At 40.3% G+C, this 19,011-nt stretch overlaps 1 protein-coding gene across 3 annotated transcripts in view; it reads right to left on the bottom strand.

The window, feature by feature from the left end:
- Positions 1–18,985, bottom strand: part of DTWD2 (DTW domain containing 2) — a 73,829-nt gene extending 54,844 nt beyond the window's left edge. For all 3 annotated transcript variants that reach the window (XM_059693813.1, XM_059693815.1, XM_059693814.1), the window contains exon 1: positions 18,677–18,985. In XM_059693813.1, coding sequence (XP_059549796.1) covers positions 18,677–18,885 — 209 coding nt within the window. In that variant the 5' untranslated portion in view covers positions 18,886–18,985. The remainder of the gene's footprint in view (positions 1–18,676) is intronic.
- Between the last annotated feature and the right edge of the window lie 26 nt (positions 18,986–19,011).

Genomic DNA, 19,011 nt, shown 5'->3' with positions numbered 1-19,011 from the left:
TTTTTTAATCCTCATTGGAGGATTTTTTTTTCTCATTGACTCTAGAGAGAGACGTGTAGGGAGCAGCTATAGGGTTAAGCCTCGGACTGACCTGTTGACAAAGCCACAAACAAGTCCCAGCTTACAGGGCACAGCCCCCTTAGCATAATTAGGCTTGACCTTATGACCCTCCCTAGATCTAATCTAGGTAGCTAAGGGGCTGCCAAAACAAGTGAAACTCACAAGAACACTGTAACTATGGTGACCACTACCTTGTTTACCTCTGGCTATAAAATAAAGCATCAGCTTGCTGCCTGTGTCTCTCTGTGGCCTCAGCCAGGCACAGGAGATCCACCTAGAGTCAGACTCAGCTTATTCTTTGTCTTTTCTACATCCTTTGCCGTCCCTGCCCACCCACCCCCCTTCCCCGCCCCTCAGGCTCACCAAAGGCTCTGCCCAGAGAAGAGAGAGGGAAGAAAGGAAAGAGGGAAAGTGAGAGAGAGAGAAACATCAATGTGAGAAAGAAACATTGACTGATTGCTGCCAGCACACACCCCAACTAGGTATCAAATCTAAAACATAGATATGTACCCTGACTGGAAATGTAACCCATGACCCGTCTGTGCACAGGATGAGGCTCCAACCACTGAGAGACACTGGCCAAACCTAAGGTTGCATTCTTTTAAAATGAAACACCAAGAATGAATTTATTCACTCAAACTTTACATATGAGAATTTGAAAAAAAGATTCTAGTAAATTCTTTACCATCTAGATCAAAGTACCTCGAAAAAATCTTGTCTTAGTTATCTGTAGTTGAACAATACTCATAAATCAGGAGCATAGTCTTATTCATGAAGCAACACTTGTACTAACTTGCATTCCAAATCAAGAACAAATCTCATGTCAAAGAGAAACTTGGCAACTTTTCTACATCATCTGGAAGTTGGAGGGAACATTATGATGATAAAGTATTAGAACAGAATTACCACCTAAAAGAAAGTTCTAATCAAATTTAGACATCAATTAACACGGGGAGCTTAATAATTGTGAGAAACCCAAACAGCAGCCACCAAATTATATTTGGCTGGAATTATATCCAAATACAATAGGCAGAGCATCTGCCTATATTCCCTTTTGCTGTTGTTTACTTTGTTTTTGTTTTACTTACTTTTTAGTAAGTAAAGCTACTACTGTTTCAGTAACACTTGTATTCATTACAAAATGCATATGGAATAAAAATGTGCACTTCCCATCTGAGCCCTCTAGCTTAGAGTATTCTCTTCTCTAGGGGCAACCAATGACCAGTTACTTGGTGTCCTTCCAAAGGAATTGTAGAAACATACATGGATATTTTACCATTAAACCCTACATTTGATATGTGTGTTTACCAGTATGAAATTCATCAAGCAGCCAGACACAGTGTATCATGGAAGTAAATTTTCACAACAGATCACTATTACAGACAGGTGTTATATGACATTACAATAGTGTACAAGTGAATGTGATATTAAAGGGAATTCCCAAGAGCATACAAACTACTACAAAACTAACCACTATCAACTCCTTCAGTAATCTTGCTTATGCAGAGGGATAGCCTGAGGTAAGAAATGCTTATGCCAATAAACTTAGAGTGTGAGTAAATTGGTTCAATTGTATCTACCATCTCATTCTGCAAGAAACTGTCAAACCTATGCTCCTGCTGAAGAAATTATCTATGTGATAATCTTAGGCAGAGGTATAAATGTATTTTACAACATGTCCCCACTCCACTCTCCATCATCAAAACTAAATGGATGATTAACCAAAGGAAAACCAATATACTTGCTTTCCAATAACATACAAAATTATTTGGTATGATTACTCTGCCCTACACTGGATTCTCTCCCAGGAATGTGAGATTTTAGGAATGGAGTCATTCCATGGTCACAAGAAGAGTAAACAAAAGTAAACACAAAAAGGAACAGAGTGACTGACTGAACTAGGCATTTTGACAAACATATCAAGGGCGACAATTAGAAAGGATTCTCCATTCAGTAGAATAAAAAATGATGCTCATTCAACTACTAAAACTTTAAGCTTCTGACTTAATTTATTATTTTTGTAATCCTCACCCAAGAATCTTATTGATTTTAGAGAGGGAGGGAGGGAGGGAGGGAGGGAGGGAGGGAGGGAGAGGGAGAGAAGCACCAATGTGAGAGAGAAACTGATCAGTATACTATCCAACCAGGGATGGAACCCACAATCTACCTATATGACCTGATGGGGAATCAAACCCACAATCATTCAGTGTACAGGATGATGCTCCAACCAACTGAGCCACCCGGCCAGGGCTAAGTATCTAACTCTTTTATATGTAACTCTGTATATGACTAAAATGCACAGCTGTCAGTAAAATTATTTTATAAAATGTAATTTCAGATAAGATGAAGCCATTTTAAAAATTCAGAATTTAATTTAATATCAACTTAAATATCTAAGAATACAAAAGAATGCCCCCCCTCAAAAAAAAAAACCACAACTGTCCTATGCAGGAAACATCAATAGAGCCAAAGAACTGCAATCAAGTAAACACGCTGGGAGGAAGCTTCAGATTTCTGTGAATAGCAGAAAACTAGGTAAACATACCCTGAAAATAACATCTTTAGCTCATGATATATATGGTGATTATTAAAGTCCTTAATATGACAGAATAGTGCAAACACTGCCCTGGTATTGGTAGCTCTGGGTTTCATGTCTGACCAAAACCTCTGTTCAGAAGAGAAAAAAAACAACAACAAAAACCTCAGTTACTTGAGATGGTAATTTCCTTACTGAGAAGACATTCTGAACTTTAGGAATATTTGGAATTAAGTAGTTTGGAGAGTTCCATTTACAGGATGATAGGGAACGTTGCTTCACAGACCCACTTGCCAGTGAAGCAAGCAAATACCAACAAAAACTATTTTTAAAAACAACCATTTAAAGTCTAGAAATTGCCCTGAGGACATATTCGAATAAAGAAATATTATTCAAGAATGCCTACTAAAATTTGGTATAGGCAAAACCAGACTCGAAAGGGTTCTAGTTGCCCACCACTACCAGAGTCAAGTAAGTACAGATGAGGTTGAATCCTTATGGTGCATTTATTAATCAGATAGCTGGCAATCTGAGAGAGCAGCAGGTATAACACCCTGAAAAGACTGCTCTGACCCTTCATTTCAAACAAGCTCATAGAGGGTTAGTGGGTGGGAAAAAATCTAAAGTTAGTGAGTTCCTACCCTAGGGTCTGCCTTCTTTCATTGTCCTTGCAAAGAGTAGCCCCATAACACTGCAAAGATAGCCTGGAACGCTTTCTCCCTTCAGATAGATTCTGTCCTTGATCTGAGCTCCTGGCTGTCTTACCCCAGGGTCTGTTCTCCTCCTTATAATACGTTGTTTAGTTTCCCAGGGTCTATAAGAAAATCTCTTCTTCCCAGTGAGTAGCTATTAAACAACTATGATTCTATTTCCATTCCATGCCCTCCCCTGTCCCAGGGACAGTTTATGGTATCTGGGCCATAACCCATTTCCTACCTTTTCCCAGCTCAGGTTATGATGTGCATTGACCATGAGGGAGCAGTCGACTGGTCAACCAGTCGCTATGACATGCACTGACCACCAGGGGGCAGGCGCTCTGGTTAGGTTAGCTTCATGCTGGGGTCCGGCTGATCAGGACTTATCGAGATGGGTCGGACATGCCCTGGAGCCCTCCTGTGGTCTCTCCCCACTGGGGACAGACGCAGCAAGCTGAGTAGTAAGGAGCCATGAGCAGGCGGGCAGTAAGGAGCAAGGGATCCTGGACTGTGAGAGGGTGCAGGCCAGGCTGAGGGACCTCCCAACCCTGAGTGCACAGATTTCATGCAACAGGCCTCTAGTTTACTAATAAAAAAAACAGCTAGCCCTAACTGGTTTGGCTCAGTGGATAGAACATCAGCCTGCGGACTGAAAGGTCCCAGGTTCGATTCTGGTCAAGGGCATGTACCTTGGTTGCGGGCACATTCCCAGTAGGAGGTGTGCAGGAGGCAGCTGATTGATGTTTCTAACTCTCTATCCCTCTCCCTTCCACTTTGTAAAAAATCAATAAAATATATTTAAAAACAAAACAAAACAAACAAAAAAACATCTAAACACTTTATGTGTAGACACTGTAACTGTGATTTAGGCTGAAATTACTTGTTTTTGGCTTATGCTTTGACATGTTCATAAAATATCATCACCTATTTACTATAAAGCATGTCTCCTTTGTTAACCTAAGTCTTGTTACATTTACCTCAAATTTTAAAAAACTATAGTTCTTTTGAACATTTCGCATTATAACTGATCAACTTTATATCTTAGCAAGTTACTTTACAATATGAATTTGTGCTTATTTGTTTATATTTTAACAGCAATTTTCCTCATACTCTTCTCTTCCACAATAGTCTGCATACACTGTGCTGGTGATTAGCTGTCCTAATGTTAAACCCTCTCTTACCAAACTAGTGGATAAGTGTATAGCAATTGCTCTCCTCATTCTAAAATCTTTTCCCAAAGAACAAGAATTCTTGATATGGGTATTCCCTTGTAGGTAACTTGAGTTTCTTTCTCTTGCTGCTTTTAGGATTCTCTCTTTGTCTTTTGCTCTTGGCATTTTAATTATGATGTGTCTTGGTGTGGTCCTCTTTGGATTCCTTTTGTTTGGGGTTCTCTGCGCTTCTTGGACTTGTAAGTCTATTTCTTTCACCAGGTGGGGGAAGTTTTCTGTCATTATTTCTTCAAATAGGTTTTCAATATCTTGGTCTCTCTCATCTTCTGGCACCTCTATAATTCTGATATTGGTACACTTGAAGCTGTCCCAGAGGCTCCTTACACTATCTTCGTATTTTCAGATACTTTTTTCATTTTGCTTTTCCGGTTGGGTGTTTTTTGCTTCTTCACATTGCAAATCTTTGACTTGATTCTTGCGCTCCTCCGGTCTGCTGTTGTGTGTCTATATAATATTCTTTATTTTAGTCAGTGTATGCTTAATTTCTAGTTGGTTCTTTATCACAACATCGAGGGTCTCATTAGATTTCTTGTAGATCTCATTTAGTTTATCGGCAGTTTCTAGAAAATTATTGAAAGATCTTAAAAGTGCGGTTTTGAGCTCTATATCCTCCATGTTTCTTTGTCTCCACATTTTTTATGCTTTCTTGGTGCACCCCCTTGTGGTCTTTGTGCGCAGTCTTGTTTTAGTTAAGCCTTGAATTGTTGTAGGTAATACTGGAGTGGATTTGACCTCCAGGCCAACTGGCTATGAGAATCAGCTGTGTCTGCAGTGGGAGAACTTCAGTGCTGGATCTCTAGGGTGGTGCTAATCTAGCCTTTGCCTGAGGCTATCCAGCAAATGCCTTTGTGCAGGGCTTGGGCGGGGCGGGTCCCAGGGGATCTACAGGGCAGGCAGAGGGAGCAGTTATGGCTGCTCTCAGTCCTGTCCCCAGGGACTCTGCCTCTCAGAGTCCCAGCAACCGCTGCAAACCTCAGAGAGAAAGCTGCCCTCGAGTTCCGACTGATGCCAGACAGTCCCACTTCTCCCGTTTGAGTCTGGGTTCCCAGAGACTCGCCCGGATCTGGAGCTCAGAGCCTGAGACTCACTCCCGGTTGAAACAGACAACTGCGCCCTCAGCCGCCCACCCGCTTCCCATGTACTCCACACCTTAGTATTTGACTTCAGCACTGCGCCTCCTCTGAGTCTCAGTATGCTATTCTCTTTCCTCCTAGTTGTAGAACTTCCACTCAGCCAGCCTTCCTGTGGATCTGGATGATGTCCGTTCCGTCTTTTAGTTGTATTTTTGAAGTGGTTGTTCGAGGCAGCAAACTCCAGCGTTAACCTATGCCGCTATCTTGGTTTCTCCCCGGGGCTTCTAGTTCTATATATATAAAAGGCTAAGTTGATTCACGCATGCACGATACATAAAAAGCTCTCACTGGCACTAATCGCACGAGTGTGTTTCAATCTGTCATTGTCAATTGTGAATTTGGTTGACACTTCTATTATAGAGAAAGGACAAATAGCGATATTAACATATTTCTTCTAATTAATTTCCTTTCAATGTGCACGTATCTGTGCACTGGGCCACTAGTACTTTAATATTACATTAGTCCAATCATTCCTTTACTCTAACCTGAATAGTGGTAAGATATGAGGTTTGAATTTAAAGGACATAAAGAAATAGAGGCTAATGGAGGGGGCTTGGTTTTCATGTGGAGGTGTCTTTAAGAGCAATATTTATGATGTCAGCTTAATTAGGACAAGATAAAATATCCAGAGATTAAAAAAAATCTAAAACAGTTTTTCATTTAAAATGGTGTAAATGATATATGAAATTAGTATTTATTTGTTCAACAAATATTTACTAAACATTAAGCATAGGGTAATCAATCTCAATTTTTTCAATATACTGCCTGTCACAATTAGGAGACAAACACAAAATTGTATCAGCAATGGTGTATTAAAGACCCTCAGTAGAGAGTAAGAGGATAGAGATATTTCACTGAGGCCAAGGCAAGCTCATAGTAAAAGATAGAATTATTGTGGTAAAAGAAAAAAAAAAGAGGAGGAGAAAAAGGGAGCAGAATTAAAGTAAATAAGAGCTAGAAAGTTTAAATTCTAATGACTGTGAAATTCAGATTCTTGAGATGATGTGCAGTATATATGCTCGTGTACAAAGTAACAAGTTATAGACATGCCTGCCCAAGGCAGCAGCACCACTGAAAATTCAGGGCTTCCTGTCACTGAGAGTCAAAGGGTGTTTGAACAAAAGCATCAGGAGGACACCAGGGATTTATGCTGAGGTGGGTTTTTTGTTGTTGCTGCTGTTAGGATGAAGGATATAATCCATCTTTCAGTCTCTCAATTCCATTTGTTCCTTTTGTGTATCTACAACATACAAACATGTTTGACTTCAATAAATCCATTTCAGTAGAAAAAAAAAAAAGAATTCTTCCTATATACAAACTTAATTATTAAAGATTTAAATATTTCAAATTGTTACTAGATTAAAAAATTATAAATTCCAAAAATTTTTATTCAAATATTTACTGTACACTTATGGGCCAGATATTAGGCACTTGGGGCAACAAAACAAAGATTCCTGCTCTCATGGAGCTTATTTGTTTTTGATATGCCAGAAAATTCCTTCCTTCCTTCCTTTGAACTATTGTGGTTGACAGAAAGAAAAAAAGTAACAGAAAACTACACATCAAAACATTATTTACACATAATGAACATTCATTTTAAAATAAAAAATCAAACTACTTCTAGAATCTGTACAGATCTAAGAAAGAAAAATTAATATATGAGGAAATATCAACTAGTCAACTGGGTATAGGTTTGGGGAATAACTTATTAAGGTATGTCACTGACAATGTCATTGTCTTGCTATGTGAGCTGGAGCACGTCACAGGTTTTCCAATTTCCTCCTTTATAAAGCTGGTAATAAAATACCAGTAAATTTCTGGGGAATAACTACTGAATGAATCATAAGCAAATGTTATAAAATTATAATCATTTACAAATATTAATTTTCAACTAATGTATAACAGAATGACCAAAGTATGAACTGAGGTTTTTCCCTCTTCCACATGTATAATGTATTGCCAATGTATTATAAATACTGTTTTTCATCATTGTGGTTTATCTTCTTTAAAATATATACAACCCACTTAATGTTAATTATATTCTTAAAATATAAGTAAAATTTTTGAATAATTTCCTGCCAGAAGCTGGTCCACCCTTGCTGCTTGACACAGTCGCTGAAGGGAAGAAACATCTGCACAGCTTATGTCTCAAGGGACCTGGCGTATATGGTATATGTTTGCTCCCCCTCTTAACGCTATGTGTTTTAAACAGAACCACCTCCCCAAGAAAGGTTGTTTCCCCAGGTGAGGATTTTTCCCTGGAGTTAGGGAGGGAATAAAACCCCTTAATTAAGTGCCAGGCGGGTAATTAATCACTTTAACTACGAACAAGCTACATAATCTTTACTTAGGATAATCTCCTTCAGTTACTTCCTTGTAGTTTAATAGAACAATAGAGTAACCTTGGAATGGGGATAAGAAACGCCCTAATCTTTGGAATAGAATTGATAGGATTAAAATCAACTGGTATAAATACAGATGTAACAAAACAATAAACACAGAACATGGAACCAGGCTGGAGATCCTGGCTAGAACCTGGCTGGAGAACCCAGCGAGAGAACATGGCAAGAGAACCTGGACAGAACTTGGCTGGAGATCCTGACTAGAGAACCTGGCTATGATGATAGACTGAACACTACCTTCGTATCATTCCTTCTTTGCTGACTCTGTCCACACCTTTGGGAACCCCTGGACCTGCTGGGGCTGGACCCCAACAATTTCCCTGGGGATATTTTATAAAATCTGTGGGGGCGTTTTTCTTTTCTCATTAAGGATTATAGGAATAAATATGTAGGACCCCTATCAGACTAAGATTGACTGGTTTCTGAAGTGAATGCTATAATAAAAGGGTAATCTGTCACTCTGGGCATGCTATCTCTGCCAGCCTGTAGGCAAATGAAATTGTAGCTGGCATATGACCAGAGATGCTAGAACAGGGGTGGGCAAACTTTTTGACTCGAGGGCCACAATGGGTTCTTAAACTGGACCGGAGGGCCGGAACAAAAGCATGGATGGAGTGTTTGTGTGAACTAATATAAACTCAAAGTAAACATCATTACATAAAAGGGTACGGTCTTTTTTTTTTTAGTTTTATTCATTTCAAACGGGCCGGATCCGGCCCGCGGGCCGTAGTTTGCGCACGGCTGTGCTAGAACCTACAAAAAACATTTTTCAAAAATTTAATTAAATGCCTTAGATAAGATCCACCAAAACTACTTTTCTCATAATACTAATTTTAAACAAGAAAATCTCACAGAGAAAAACATGTAAAGATGAGTGAATAGATTTACAAGAATATTTTTAAAGGATTTCTTTTACCTATATATAAAAAAAAAAAGCAAACGCGGAACACAGAAAAATAGTGCACCTCAGATTTCCCAACACTCAACAAGATTTTTATAGTCCCTACAGAGTGAAAAAGCAAAGAACAAAGAGTTTCATAGCCTTCAATAGATTACTTGAATAGACACTATTACACATAAAAATGCCAACAACTTGATTTTAAAACAAGCTTTAAAAAACTAAATACCACAGTGCCCTCTACTGTCATTTTAAAGGAATATAATCTGTATAATAAACAAGTTTTTAAATTTCTGAAACCAACTAAAAAAGAAACAGCTCTGCCCTGGCCAGTCAAGGACGCCTACCTCGGTTGCAGGATCTATCCCTCATCCCAGCCCCAGTCTGGGCACATTCGGGACACAATCAATTAATGTGTCTCTTTCATGTAGATGTTTCTCTTTCTCTCTCTCTCTCTCTTTCTTTTCCCCCTTCCCTCCCTCCGTCACTCCTCCCTCCTTTTCACTCTCTCTAAAAATCAATGGAAAAAATATCCTCAGGTTAGGATTAACAAAACGAAAAAAAGAAAAATAATCCTCTAACTAAAAAAAGGAAACAGCTCTTCTTTATTAATATTATAGTAAACTTTTACCTCATAAAGAGAAAAAAATAACGTATGTGTCTGATTGCTTCAAATATAAATAACAATATTTTCATACTCCCAAAAGTTGTTTTTATCACTATACTATTATTTTATAACTGCCTTCAAGAGTAGAGGAAGGATAAGCTTAGAAAATAAAATCATGTTATAGGAAAGGAAACAACTCTATAAAGAGAATAAATATCTTTAAATGAGATTTCAGAGACCGGTGCTCCAGAGGTCTAAAGCAGTGCTCTCCACTCCCCAACCCCTCCCCTTTGACAAATTTGCCTTTCTGACTGAAAAGTGAGATGCCACTAATACAAATGAGACGCTGACCATAGGCAGGTAAAGGATTCAAGAGATAAAAGCTCTATCTTAAAAAAAAAAAAAAGACAATAATTAAAATTGCTTCTCTCCCACTGATCCCCCCCACACACACCCCCGCAAAAAAAAAAAATTGCTCATCCCAAAGTAACTAAAAGTAGTCATGGACACAGGAAAATGGAAGAATTGATGGATTATAAGACAAACACTTCCCTCAAAGAAGTTATTATATGCAACAGGAAAACAAAAGCAGCCAGACTATTCATTTCAGTATAATTCATTATTATTTGGTATACTAATAAAAATATGAAAGCTAAAGCAGCTATACTTCTTAGTAGTCATCTGACCTTGAGAGACTATAAAAGTGAATAACTAATTCATAAAGCTGTCTTATGTACTGAATAAAAATATAGATGTAAACGCACTTGTAACCTGTGAACTCTTTAAGTAATGACAAATTTTAGACTATACTACTTCTGAATATGTTTTCTCACTACATAAGCACTAACAGAACTATGAATTATTAATTTTGGGCAAATATACTTTAAAGAATTAATATGCTTTGATGTTCTTTGAAGAAAACTTCTATCAGAGGCTAATAACTAACTCTTATTTTTCTTGGGGAATATAAATCAAACATTTAGAAAGCTCTAATGTGATTTTTTAAATTGGTCACTCCTCCTTGGAGACTTAATTAAGATTATGAAAAAAAAATTCCCTTTTGACATATATCATCTTTGCTCAACTTTAAACATATGATTAGCTTGCAAAGCAATCTGTAAATCAGTTAGCTTTCCACATATATTACTAATGAACTACTTCAAAGAGTAAACATATTTTCTATACTAACAGAAAAGAGAACATTACCTTAATAACTTTCTCTTAGGAATATGATACTTTGGAAATGCACAAAAAATTAAACTTGCAGATTGTCTAAGTTTTTAACCCTAAAAACTATCATCAATAACCTAGTTGATTTCAATTTTGTAATCCTCACCTTAGGATATGTTTGTTTCTTTATTGACTTTAGAAAGAGAAGGAGAGAAAGTGGGGGGTGGGGGGAGAGAGAGAGAGAGAGAAACATGGAGTGATCACTTGCCTTCCATATGCACCCCCACTGGGGATTGAATTTGAAAACCGGTTCTGTGCCCTAACCAGGAATTAAAAACCACGACCTCCAGTGTATGACACAATGCTCCAAAAACTGGGCACCACTGGCCAGGGCTAACCTAGTTGATTTTAAATTTACCAAAATTTAAAATTTGTTTTTTTTCTAATTCTAATTAGATACCAATTCAACAATCTTTATTTCAAACTACCTTGGGGGAAAGCTTAAAAATGGCGGCAGAGTAAGTGGACATTACACAGACATGCTCCCAGGACCAAACTGACATTACAACTAAAATATAGAAAAACTTCCTGAATAATCAACAGAAGACTTGCTAGAGACAACCCTAATAACTGAGGACCGAAAGTGGAGACCACAGAGAGACTGGTAGGGGGGCAAAGGTACAAAAGGGCTGGCCGGGCTCCAACAGACAGCACCTGAAGTTCCAGAGATATCTCAGCTGTGAGGGGTTGCCACTGAGAACTCTGTAGTCTAATCCCCAAGCTGGGTCCCCCAGCAGAAAGCACCAGAACTGCGAAGGGTGCCCACATAACATTTGGCTGTGAAAAGCAGCAGGGTCGCTGTCTGCCAGGGAATATACAGCTGGAAATTCAGGCACCCTCTTAAAGGGCCAATACACAAAATTCCTTGTCGAGCCACCACCTTGTGCTCTGGCAGAGGGAAGGCAGAGTGGACTGGAGCTGTGTGAGCAGAAGCCAGGACTGGGGGCTTTGGGGTTAGAGCTCAGAAGACAGACACCCCGGTTTCCTATGCTGAGTCATTCCCTCATGCTGTGGAGGTAGGTCATCTTTCTCACGCAGACATTTGCTATACAGGCTACCTTGCCTGGGGGGAAGAACATCTTGCCCATGGTGTGGAGTTGCTCAGGCCTATAAGAGACTGAGAATAACAATTAGCCTCCAAGCAGAAGCAACTGCTCCACCCTGCTGAAAAAAACTCCTGAAAATCCTATCAATCTGTAGACCAGTGGTTCTCAACCTCCTGGCCCTTTAAATACAGTTCCTCGTGTTGTGACCCAACCATAAAATTATTTTCGTTGCTACTTCATAACTGTAATGTTGCTACTGTTATAAATTGTAATGTAAATATCTGATATGCAGGATGGTCTTAGGCGACCCCTGTGAAAGGGTCATTCGACCGCCAAACGGGTCACGACTCACAGGTTGAGAACCGCAGAGGTGTCTCTGGAGACTTTGAGTCTTTGAGTTTTTGCCTAATCAGAAGCAGCACTTGACACTGTCCTGCACTAGAGATTGGGAGGCAGAGCAATCTACCTAAACAAGCAGCCAAAATGAGGAGGCTAAAAAACAACCCCCAAATGAAAGAACAAGAAAATTTGTGGGGGAGCCAATATAGGATTAAGCCTGGGACTGACCTGCTGGCAAAGTCACAAACAAGTCCCAGCTTAGAGGGCATAGTCCTCTTAGCATATTTAGGCTTGACCTTATGACGCTCCCTAGATCTTACCTGGGAAGCTAATGGGCTGAGGGAAGTGCAACAAGAACAAAAACAAGTGAAACTCACAAGAACAGTGTAAACAAGTGAAACTCACAAGAACAGTGTAACTATGGTAACCACTACCTTATTTACCTCTGACTATAAAAATAAAGGCTCAGCTTGCCTCAGGATCTTTGTGGTCTCAGCCAGGCACAGGAAGATCCATGGAGACTAAAGAGAGCTAGAGAGTTCTGAACGCTGTCTCCATGTAAAACATTCTTCGCCGACTCCGTTCACACCTTTGGGAACCCCTGGACCGCTGGGGCTGGACCCCGGTAAAAATTCTCCAGAAGAAGAGATAAATGGGTAAAAGAAATTTATCTGATAGAGTTCAGAATAGTGATGGTAAAGATGCTTAACAACATGCAAAAAGATATGAATACAGAAATAAAGAATGACATAGCAGAAATAAAGAACACATTGGAAGGAATACACAGCAGATTAGAAGAAGCTGAGGATCGAATCAGTGAATTAGAAGACAGAGCTGAAAAAAATCACTCAGAGAACCAAAAAGAAAAAACAATTAAAAAAAAGGAGGGAGCTGTGGGAAAATGTGAAACATAACAATATTCAAATAGCAGGTATGCCAGAAATGAAGAAAGGGATAGAGAACATGTTTGAAGAAATAATGGCAGAAAACTTCCCTAACCTAGTAAAGGAAAAAGTCACACAAGTCCAGGAGGCACGGAGAACCCCAAGCAAGAAGAACCCAAACAGGCCCAGATCCAGACACATCATAATTAAAATGCCAAAAATTAAAGACAAAGGAGAATCTTAAAGGCAGCAGGAGAAAAGAAAACTGTTATCTACAAAGAAGCTCTAATAAGGCTGACACCTGATTTCTCATCAGAAACTCTACAGGCCAGAAGATTTTTTGGCATGACATGAAGTACACAAGGTAATGGAAAGCAAGAATCTGAAACCAAGATTACTATATCCAGCAAGGCTATCATTCAAAACAGATGGTCAAATAAAGAGCTTCCCAGACAAAAAAGGCATCACCAAGCCAGCATTACAAGAAATGCTAAAGGGACGGCTGTAAGGAGAAGAAGAAACAGAGAGAAACCTAGCCATACAGAATTAAAATGGCTACAAATAAGTACCTATCAATAACCCTAAATGTAAATAGATTAAATGTTCCAATCAAAAGGCATGGGTAGCTGAGTGGATATAAAAACATGACCCAACTATATGCTATCTACAAGAGACCCACCTCAAAACAAAAGACACACATTGGATGAAAGTGAAGGGATGGAAAAAAATTTTCTATGCAAATGGAAAAGAAAAAAAAAGCTGGAGTAGCAATACTCATATCCAACAAAACAGACTTCAAAATGAAGGCCATCACAAGAGACAACAAAGGTCACTACACATAATACTAAAGGGATCGATCCAATAAGAGGATATAACCCTGGTAAACATATATGAACCCAATGTAAATATATTAAAAAAACAAAAAACTTCTAGAGGACTTTAAGAGAGAGACAGACATAGTAGGAGACTTTAACACCCCGCTGACTTCACTCGATAGATCTTCCAGACAAAAACTTAACAAGGAAACAGTGACTCTAAAGGACACACTGGATCAGATGGATTTAACTGACATTTATAGAACATTTCACCCCAAAGCTGAAGAAAATACATTCTTTTCAAGTGCACATAGATCATTCACAAAGATAGACCACATGTTAGGACACAAAAGTCTTTACAAGTTCAAGAAAACTGAAATCATATCAAGCATCTTCTCAGATTACAGTGGAATGAAATTAGAAATCAACTACAGTAAAAACACCCAAAAACATTCAAATACATGGAGGTTAGTTATGTGTTAAGAGAAATAAATACTATTTTAAATAAATGGCCAAAAAATTGTGATTTAGTGATCACTCAAATCTAAGAATGATTTTTCATTTTTAAAACTATTTTAAGCATAAATGTTCACACAGAAAACTAATAAGACCCTAACAGCCTAATAAAATAAAATATAAAGAGCCATCAATTAGTTTATATTGATACCAGCTAATAGCAGCGGTTCTCAACCTGTGGGTCGCAACCCCTTTGGTGGGTCGAACGACCCTTTCACAGGGGTCGCCTAGGACCATCGGAAAACATATTTTCGATGGTCTTATGAACTGAGACACTGCTCCTCTATCCGTCTCCAGGCGGGTCCGCCCACATGCAGATACACCCACATACAAGTGCCTGGCGTATTAAAGGGTTGCGGCAGTAGGAAGGTTGAGAACCGCTGCCTAATAGTCTTCATATTTCTAGAATTGTATTCTAAACAATTAAACAAAATGCATAGCATGCCAACAGGGAGAAGAGCTTTTAAAAGGCAGAAAAATTTACTAGAAAAAGCTACATGCAGAAATATTGGCATGAATCATAACCCTAAAATATTAACAAAATGTAACTGAAAACAAGCTAAAATCCAGCAAGTCATTTTTATTTTTCAAAAGCAGATCAGATTAGGGGGTATGAAAGATGGAAATGCAGAGCAAAGGGGATTTTTAGGGTATGAAAATACTCTCTCTGATACTATACTAGTGGATATATATTATTAAAATTTGTCCAAACTTAAAATATGCACAACACCAAGAATTAACCTAATGTAAACTATAAACTTTGAGTGATACTGATGTGTCAATGTAGTTCATGAACAGTAAAAATGTGCCACTCTAGTGGGGAATGCTGATAATGAAGGAAATTATTCATGGGTGGGTAGGAGCAAGGATTATATGGGACATCTCCATACCTTCCACTTCAATTTTGCTGTAAATCTGAAAGTACTCTTTAAAAAGTAAAGTCTGTTGCCCTGGATGATATGGCTAGGTTGGTTGGGCCATCCTGTGCACCAAAAAATTGACCGTTTGATTCCCAGGCAGGGCACATGCCTGGGCTGCAGACTTGATGCCTGGTAGGGAGCAGCAGGACACAGCAAATCAATGTCTTGCTCTCACAAAGATGTTTCTCTCTCTCTTTCTCCTTCTCCCTTGCTCGCTCTCTCTCTAAAAATCAATAAAAAATCTTTATTTTTCAAGTAAAGTCTATTAAAGGGGGGAAGCAGATCAGAAAAGTTATAACCCTTTGCTAAACAGAGGAGACTACTTTTTAAAAGTATATATAACACTTACAACTAGCAGTTTTAAATAGACTGAAAACTATATAATAAAGCTCACATGATACTTTGGCCCTGGATTTATATTTGAAACACTTTTCTTTCATCATTTTTAAGTCTTATCATCTAACACCCTTAGACAGCTCATTTAAATAAATTATATTCAACGCCCCTTCTATTCATATAAATGGTGCCTTCTAGACACAAATTCTCCATCCTTCTCAAAAGTCTATTAAGGTTCTACTATACATAGTACACTTAGAAAATATAAAAAGTTCCTTACACTCCAGATCCCTTCTTCTGAGGTCTTACAATCCAGCCCTGGTAAAATGTCCCCAGTAAGATACCCCAAGCACTCAAGTGGTACAGATCTTCAGCGGGTCTGTTCTAGTCTCCTGGGAATGCTTTTCTCCTGGCTGAATCCTTCCCATCTTTCAAATTTCAATATAAATGCTATCTCCTCAGAAATCTTTCCTGACACCACCCCCCCTTCTATTTTTATCATAGCAACCTATTCCTTTTCTTCATTGCTGGGTGTTTTTTCAAAACTGTAATTATGTATTTGGTTTCTTGTTTACTGGTTTACTATCTGTATCCAATACCAGACTGAACAGTCCATGTGGACACTGACTCCACTGTATTACCAGTGATCAGCAGAGCACTCAATAAACAATGGTTAAAGAAATGCATAGGTCCGGTACCCAGGAGAAGTGTATGGGCTAGAGCAGTGGTCGGCAAACTGCAGCTCGCGAGCCACATGCGGCTCTTTGGCCCCTTGAGTGTGGATCTTCCACAAAATACCACGTGCGGGCGCGCATGTACAGTGCGAATGAAACTTCGTGGCCCATGCGCAGAAGTCGGCATTTTGTGGAAGAGCCACACTCAAGGGGCCAAAGAGCCGCATGTGGCTCGCGAGCCGCAGTTTGCCGACCACTGGGCTTTAGCAACAATTTTCAACCGGTGTGCCGCGAGAATTTTTAAAACATGCAACATCTGACTCTTTAGTCAGGGGCACTGAGCTCTTTTCCCTGAGATGTTAAATTTAAAAAATGACAACAGCTCACACAATAGTTGCCCAGTGTGAATGAATCAAAATTATACCTATTTTTTTTTTCAGATGAGCAAAATATATAAAATCTTTTTTGGGTGCTGCAGAATTTTAGTAATTAGTTTACGTGTGCTATGAGATCAAAAAAGTTGAAAATCGCTGGGCTAGAGATATTAGAGTTAGAGGCGATAACTTACCTATGAAAACTGGTAACATCACTTGTGGGAAGCGTGTGGTATTGGAAGAGAATTTAGAATCCTGACCTGAAGTGCAACATCTAGAGTTAAAGCAGAATAAGAAAAGAAGACTAGGGCCAAGAAGTCAGATAAACCAAAGGGGGGCCACAGAAAAAGTGTTTCAAGAAGTGAGTATTGCCCGGGCCTCGTTGGTTTGGCTCAGTGGATAAAGCATTGGCCTGCGGACTAAAGGGTCCCAGGTTCTATTCCAGTCAAGGGCATGTACCTTGGTTGCAGGCTCCTCCTGGGCCTGGGCCCTGGTCCGGGTGTGGGCAGGAGGCAACCAATCAATGTGTTTCTCTCATATCAATATTGCTCTCAGTCTTTTATTCTCTCTTCCACTCTCTCTAAAAAATCAATGGAAAAATATCTTTAGGTGAGGATTTAAAATAAATAAATAAAAATAGAGCGGCTGCACCATTTTTAAAAAATAAAAAGTGATAATTATATATATATATATATATATATATATATATATATATATATATATACATACATACATACATATATAAAGAAATGAGCCCTAGCTGGTTTGGCTCAGTGGATGGAGCGACGGCCTGCGGACTGAAGGGTCCCAGGTTCAATTCCAGTCAAGGGCATATACCTTGGTTGCAGGGCACATCCCCAGTAGGGAGTGTGCAGGAGGCAGCTGAATTGATGTTTCTCTCTCATCAATGTTTCTAACTCTCTATCCCTCTCCCTGTCTCTCTGTAAATAATCAATAAAATATATTAAAAAAAAAAAAAGAAGTGAGTATTCAACTGCAGAATGCTGCCAAAAAGTCTAGTAAGAATTGAACAGAAAAGGATCCGTTGGATTTCACCTCATGCATCTTACTGGTGGCTTTCGTGAGAGCCAACTCAGGACAGTGTACATCTGGTGACTAAGTGCAGTGTGATTCCAAGGTGAGGACGAAGGGGCACCACCTAACAGTTACATTGTGGAGGGCAACAGTGGGCTAGTTGATAGATGGAGACCTTCAGTAACCAAGGAAAATGATCCAGAACACCCAGGACAGGAAGAGAATCGTGTGTCTCCATAGCAAAAAGTTCGAAAAGCAGGGAAAGCAATCCTCACAACCCTCCTGACAAGCACCCAAACAATTGCGCGCCTTGTGAGCATTCAATAATGTGAGCTGGTGGCGGTGCTGCGCGTTCAGTCCAGAATCTCGTCCTCGGACTGTGAGAGACCACGTCTGTTTTATCCATAAATGCCTGCATCCCCAGGACCTAACAGGGTGCCTGGCACACAGTGGGTGCTCAGTAAATATTTCTGAGGGAATTTAGAATTCTGAATATAATCTTCAACGCCTCTACTAGCCACTTTTGATGGTTTCTGTCCTCCAATGCATTTTGTTTTGCTTTTATTTGTGAGATGACTGTCGCTTATGCATAACGGTGTTAACAATTACAAGGATTACTGCCATTAAGCCTTTCTTTCCCATCACTCTTAAGTTTCTTGACAGGAGAACTGAAGTCCGCTGATCACGTGACGCGCTCCGGGTCTTGCGGGGAGTGAGGCTACATAACACGAAACCTAGATAAGCGGCTTCTTACTAACGAGCAGTGACAAATGTTCTCCGTGATCGCGAGGTCAGCCAGCGGGCCCGCACCCCAAGCGCTGCGATGCCTGGGCCAGCGCTCCTAGGTCGTCGGGGAGCGCCCCGCAGCCTCGCCCGAGGCCGCCCCGCCCCGCGCCCCCCCCCCGCCCCCGCCCCCGCCCCGCCACCTCCCCGCTCCCCGTCACCTGCACCGGCTGCACTCGGGCCTCCGCTCAGCCGGCTCCACCGGCAGCTCCCACAGCCCGTCCGCACTGTCGTCCGCCTCCTCGCCCAGGGCCGCCGCCGGCGCCTCGCCGCTCTCCCGCCGCTCCTCCTCCTTCGGCGTCTGAGACCGCGAGGCCGGCGGCCGCGCGACCAGGTCCCGGGGTGTTCGCGCCTCTTTCTGCGGGTCCATGGCGGGGACGCAGCTCCGGCTGTTCACACTGAGTCCCCGCTGCCGCCAGGGGGCGCCACACGCCAGAGAACCCGGCTCGCGCCGCGCGCCGCCACGCACGCACGCCACGTCCGGGGGCGGGCCTCC

The sequence above is a fragment of the Myotis daubentonii genome, chromosome 4, assembly GCF_963259705.1.
Source record: "Myotis daubentonii chromosome 4, mMyoDau2.1, whole genome shotgun sequence".
Lineage (NCBI taxonomy): Eukaryota > Metazoa > Chordata > Mammalia > Chiroptera > Vespertilionidae > Myotis > Myotis daubentonii.
The sequence above is the reverse complement of the archived record's forward strand: the minus strand, read 5'-3'. Positions and strand labels throughout refer to the sequence as shown.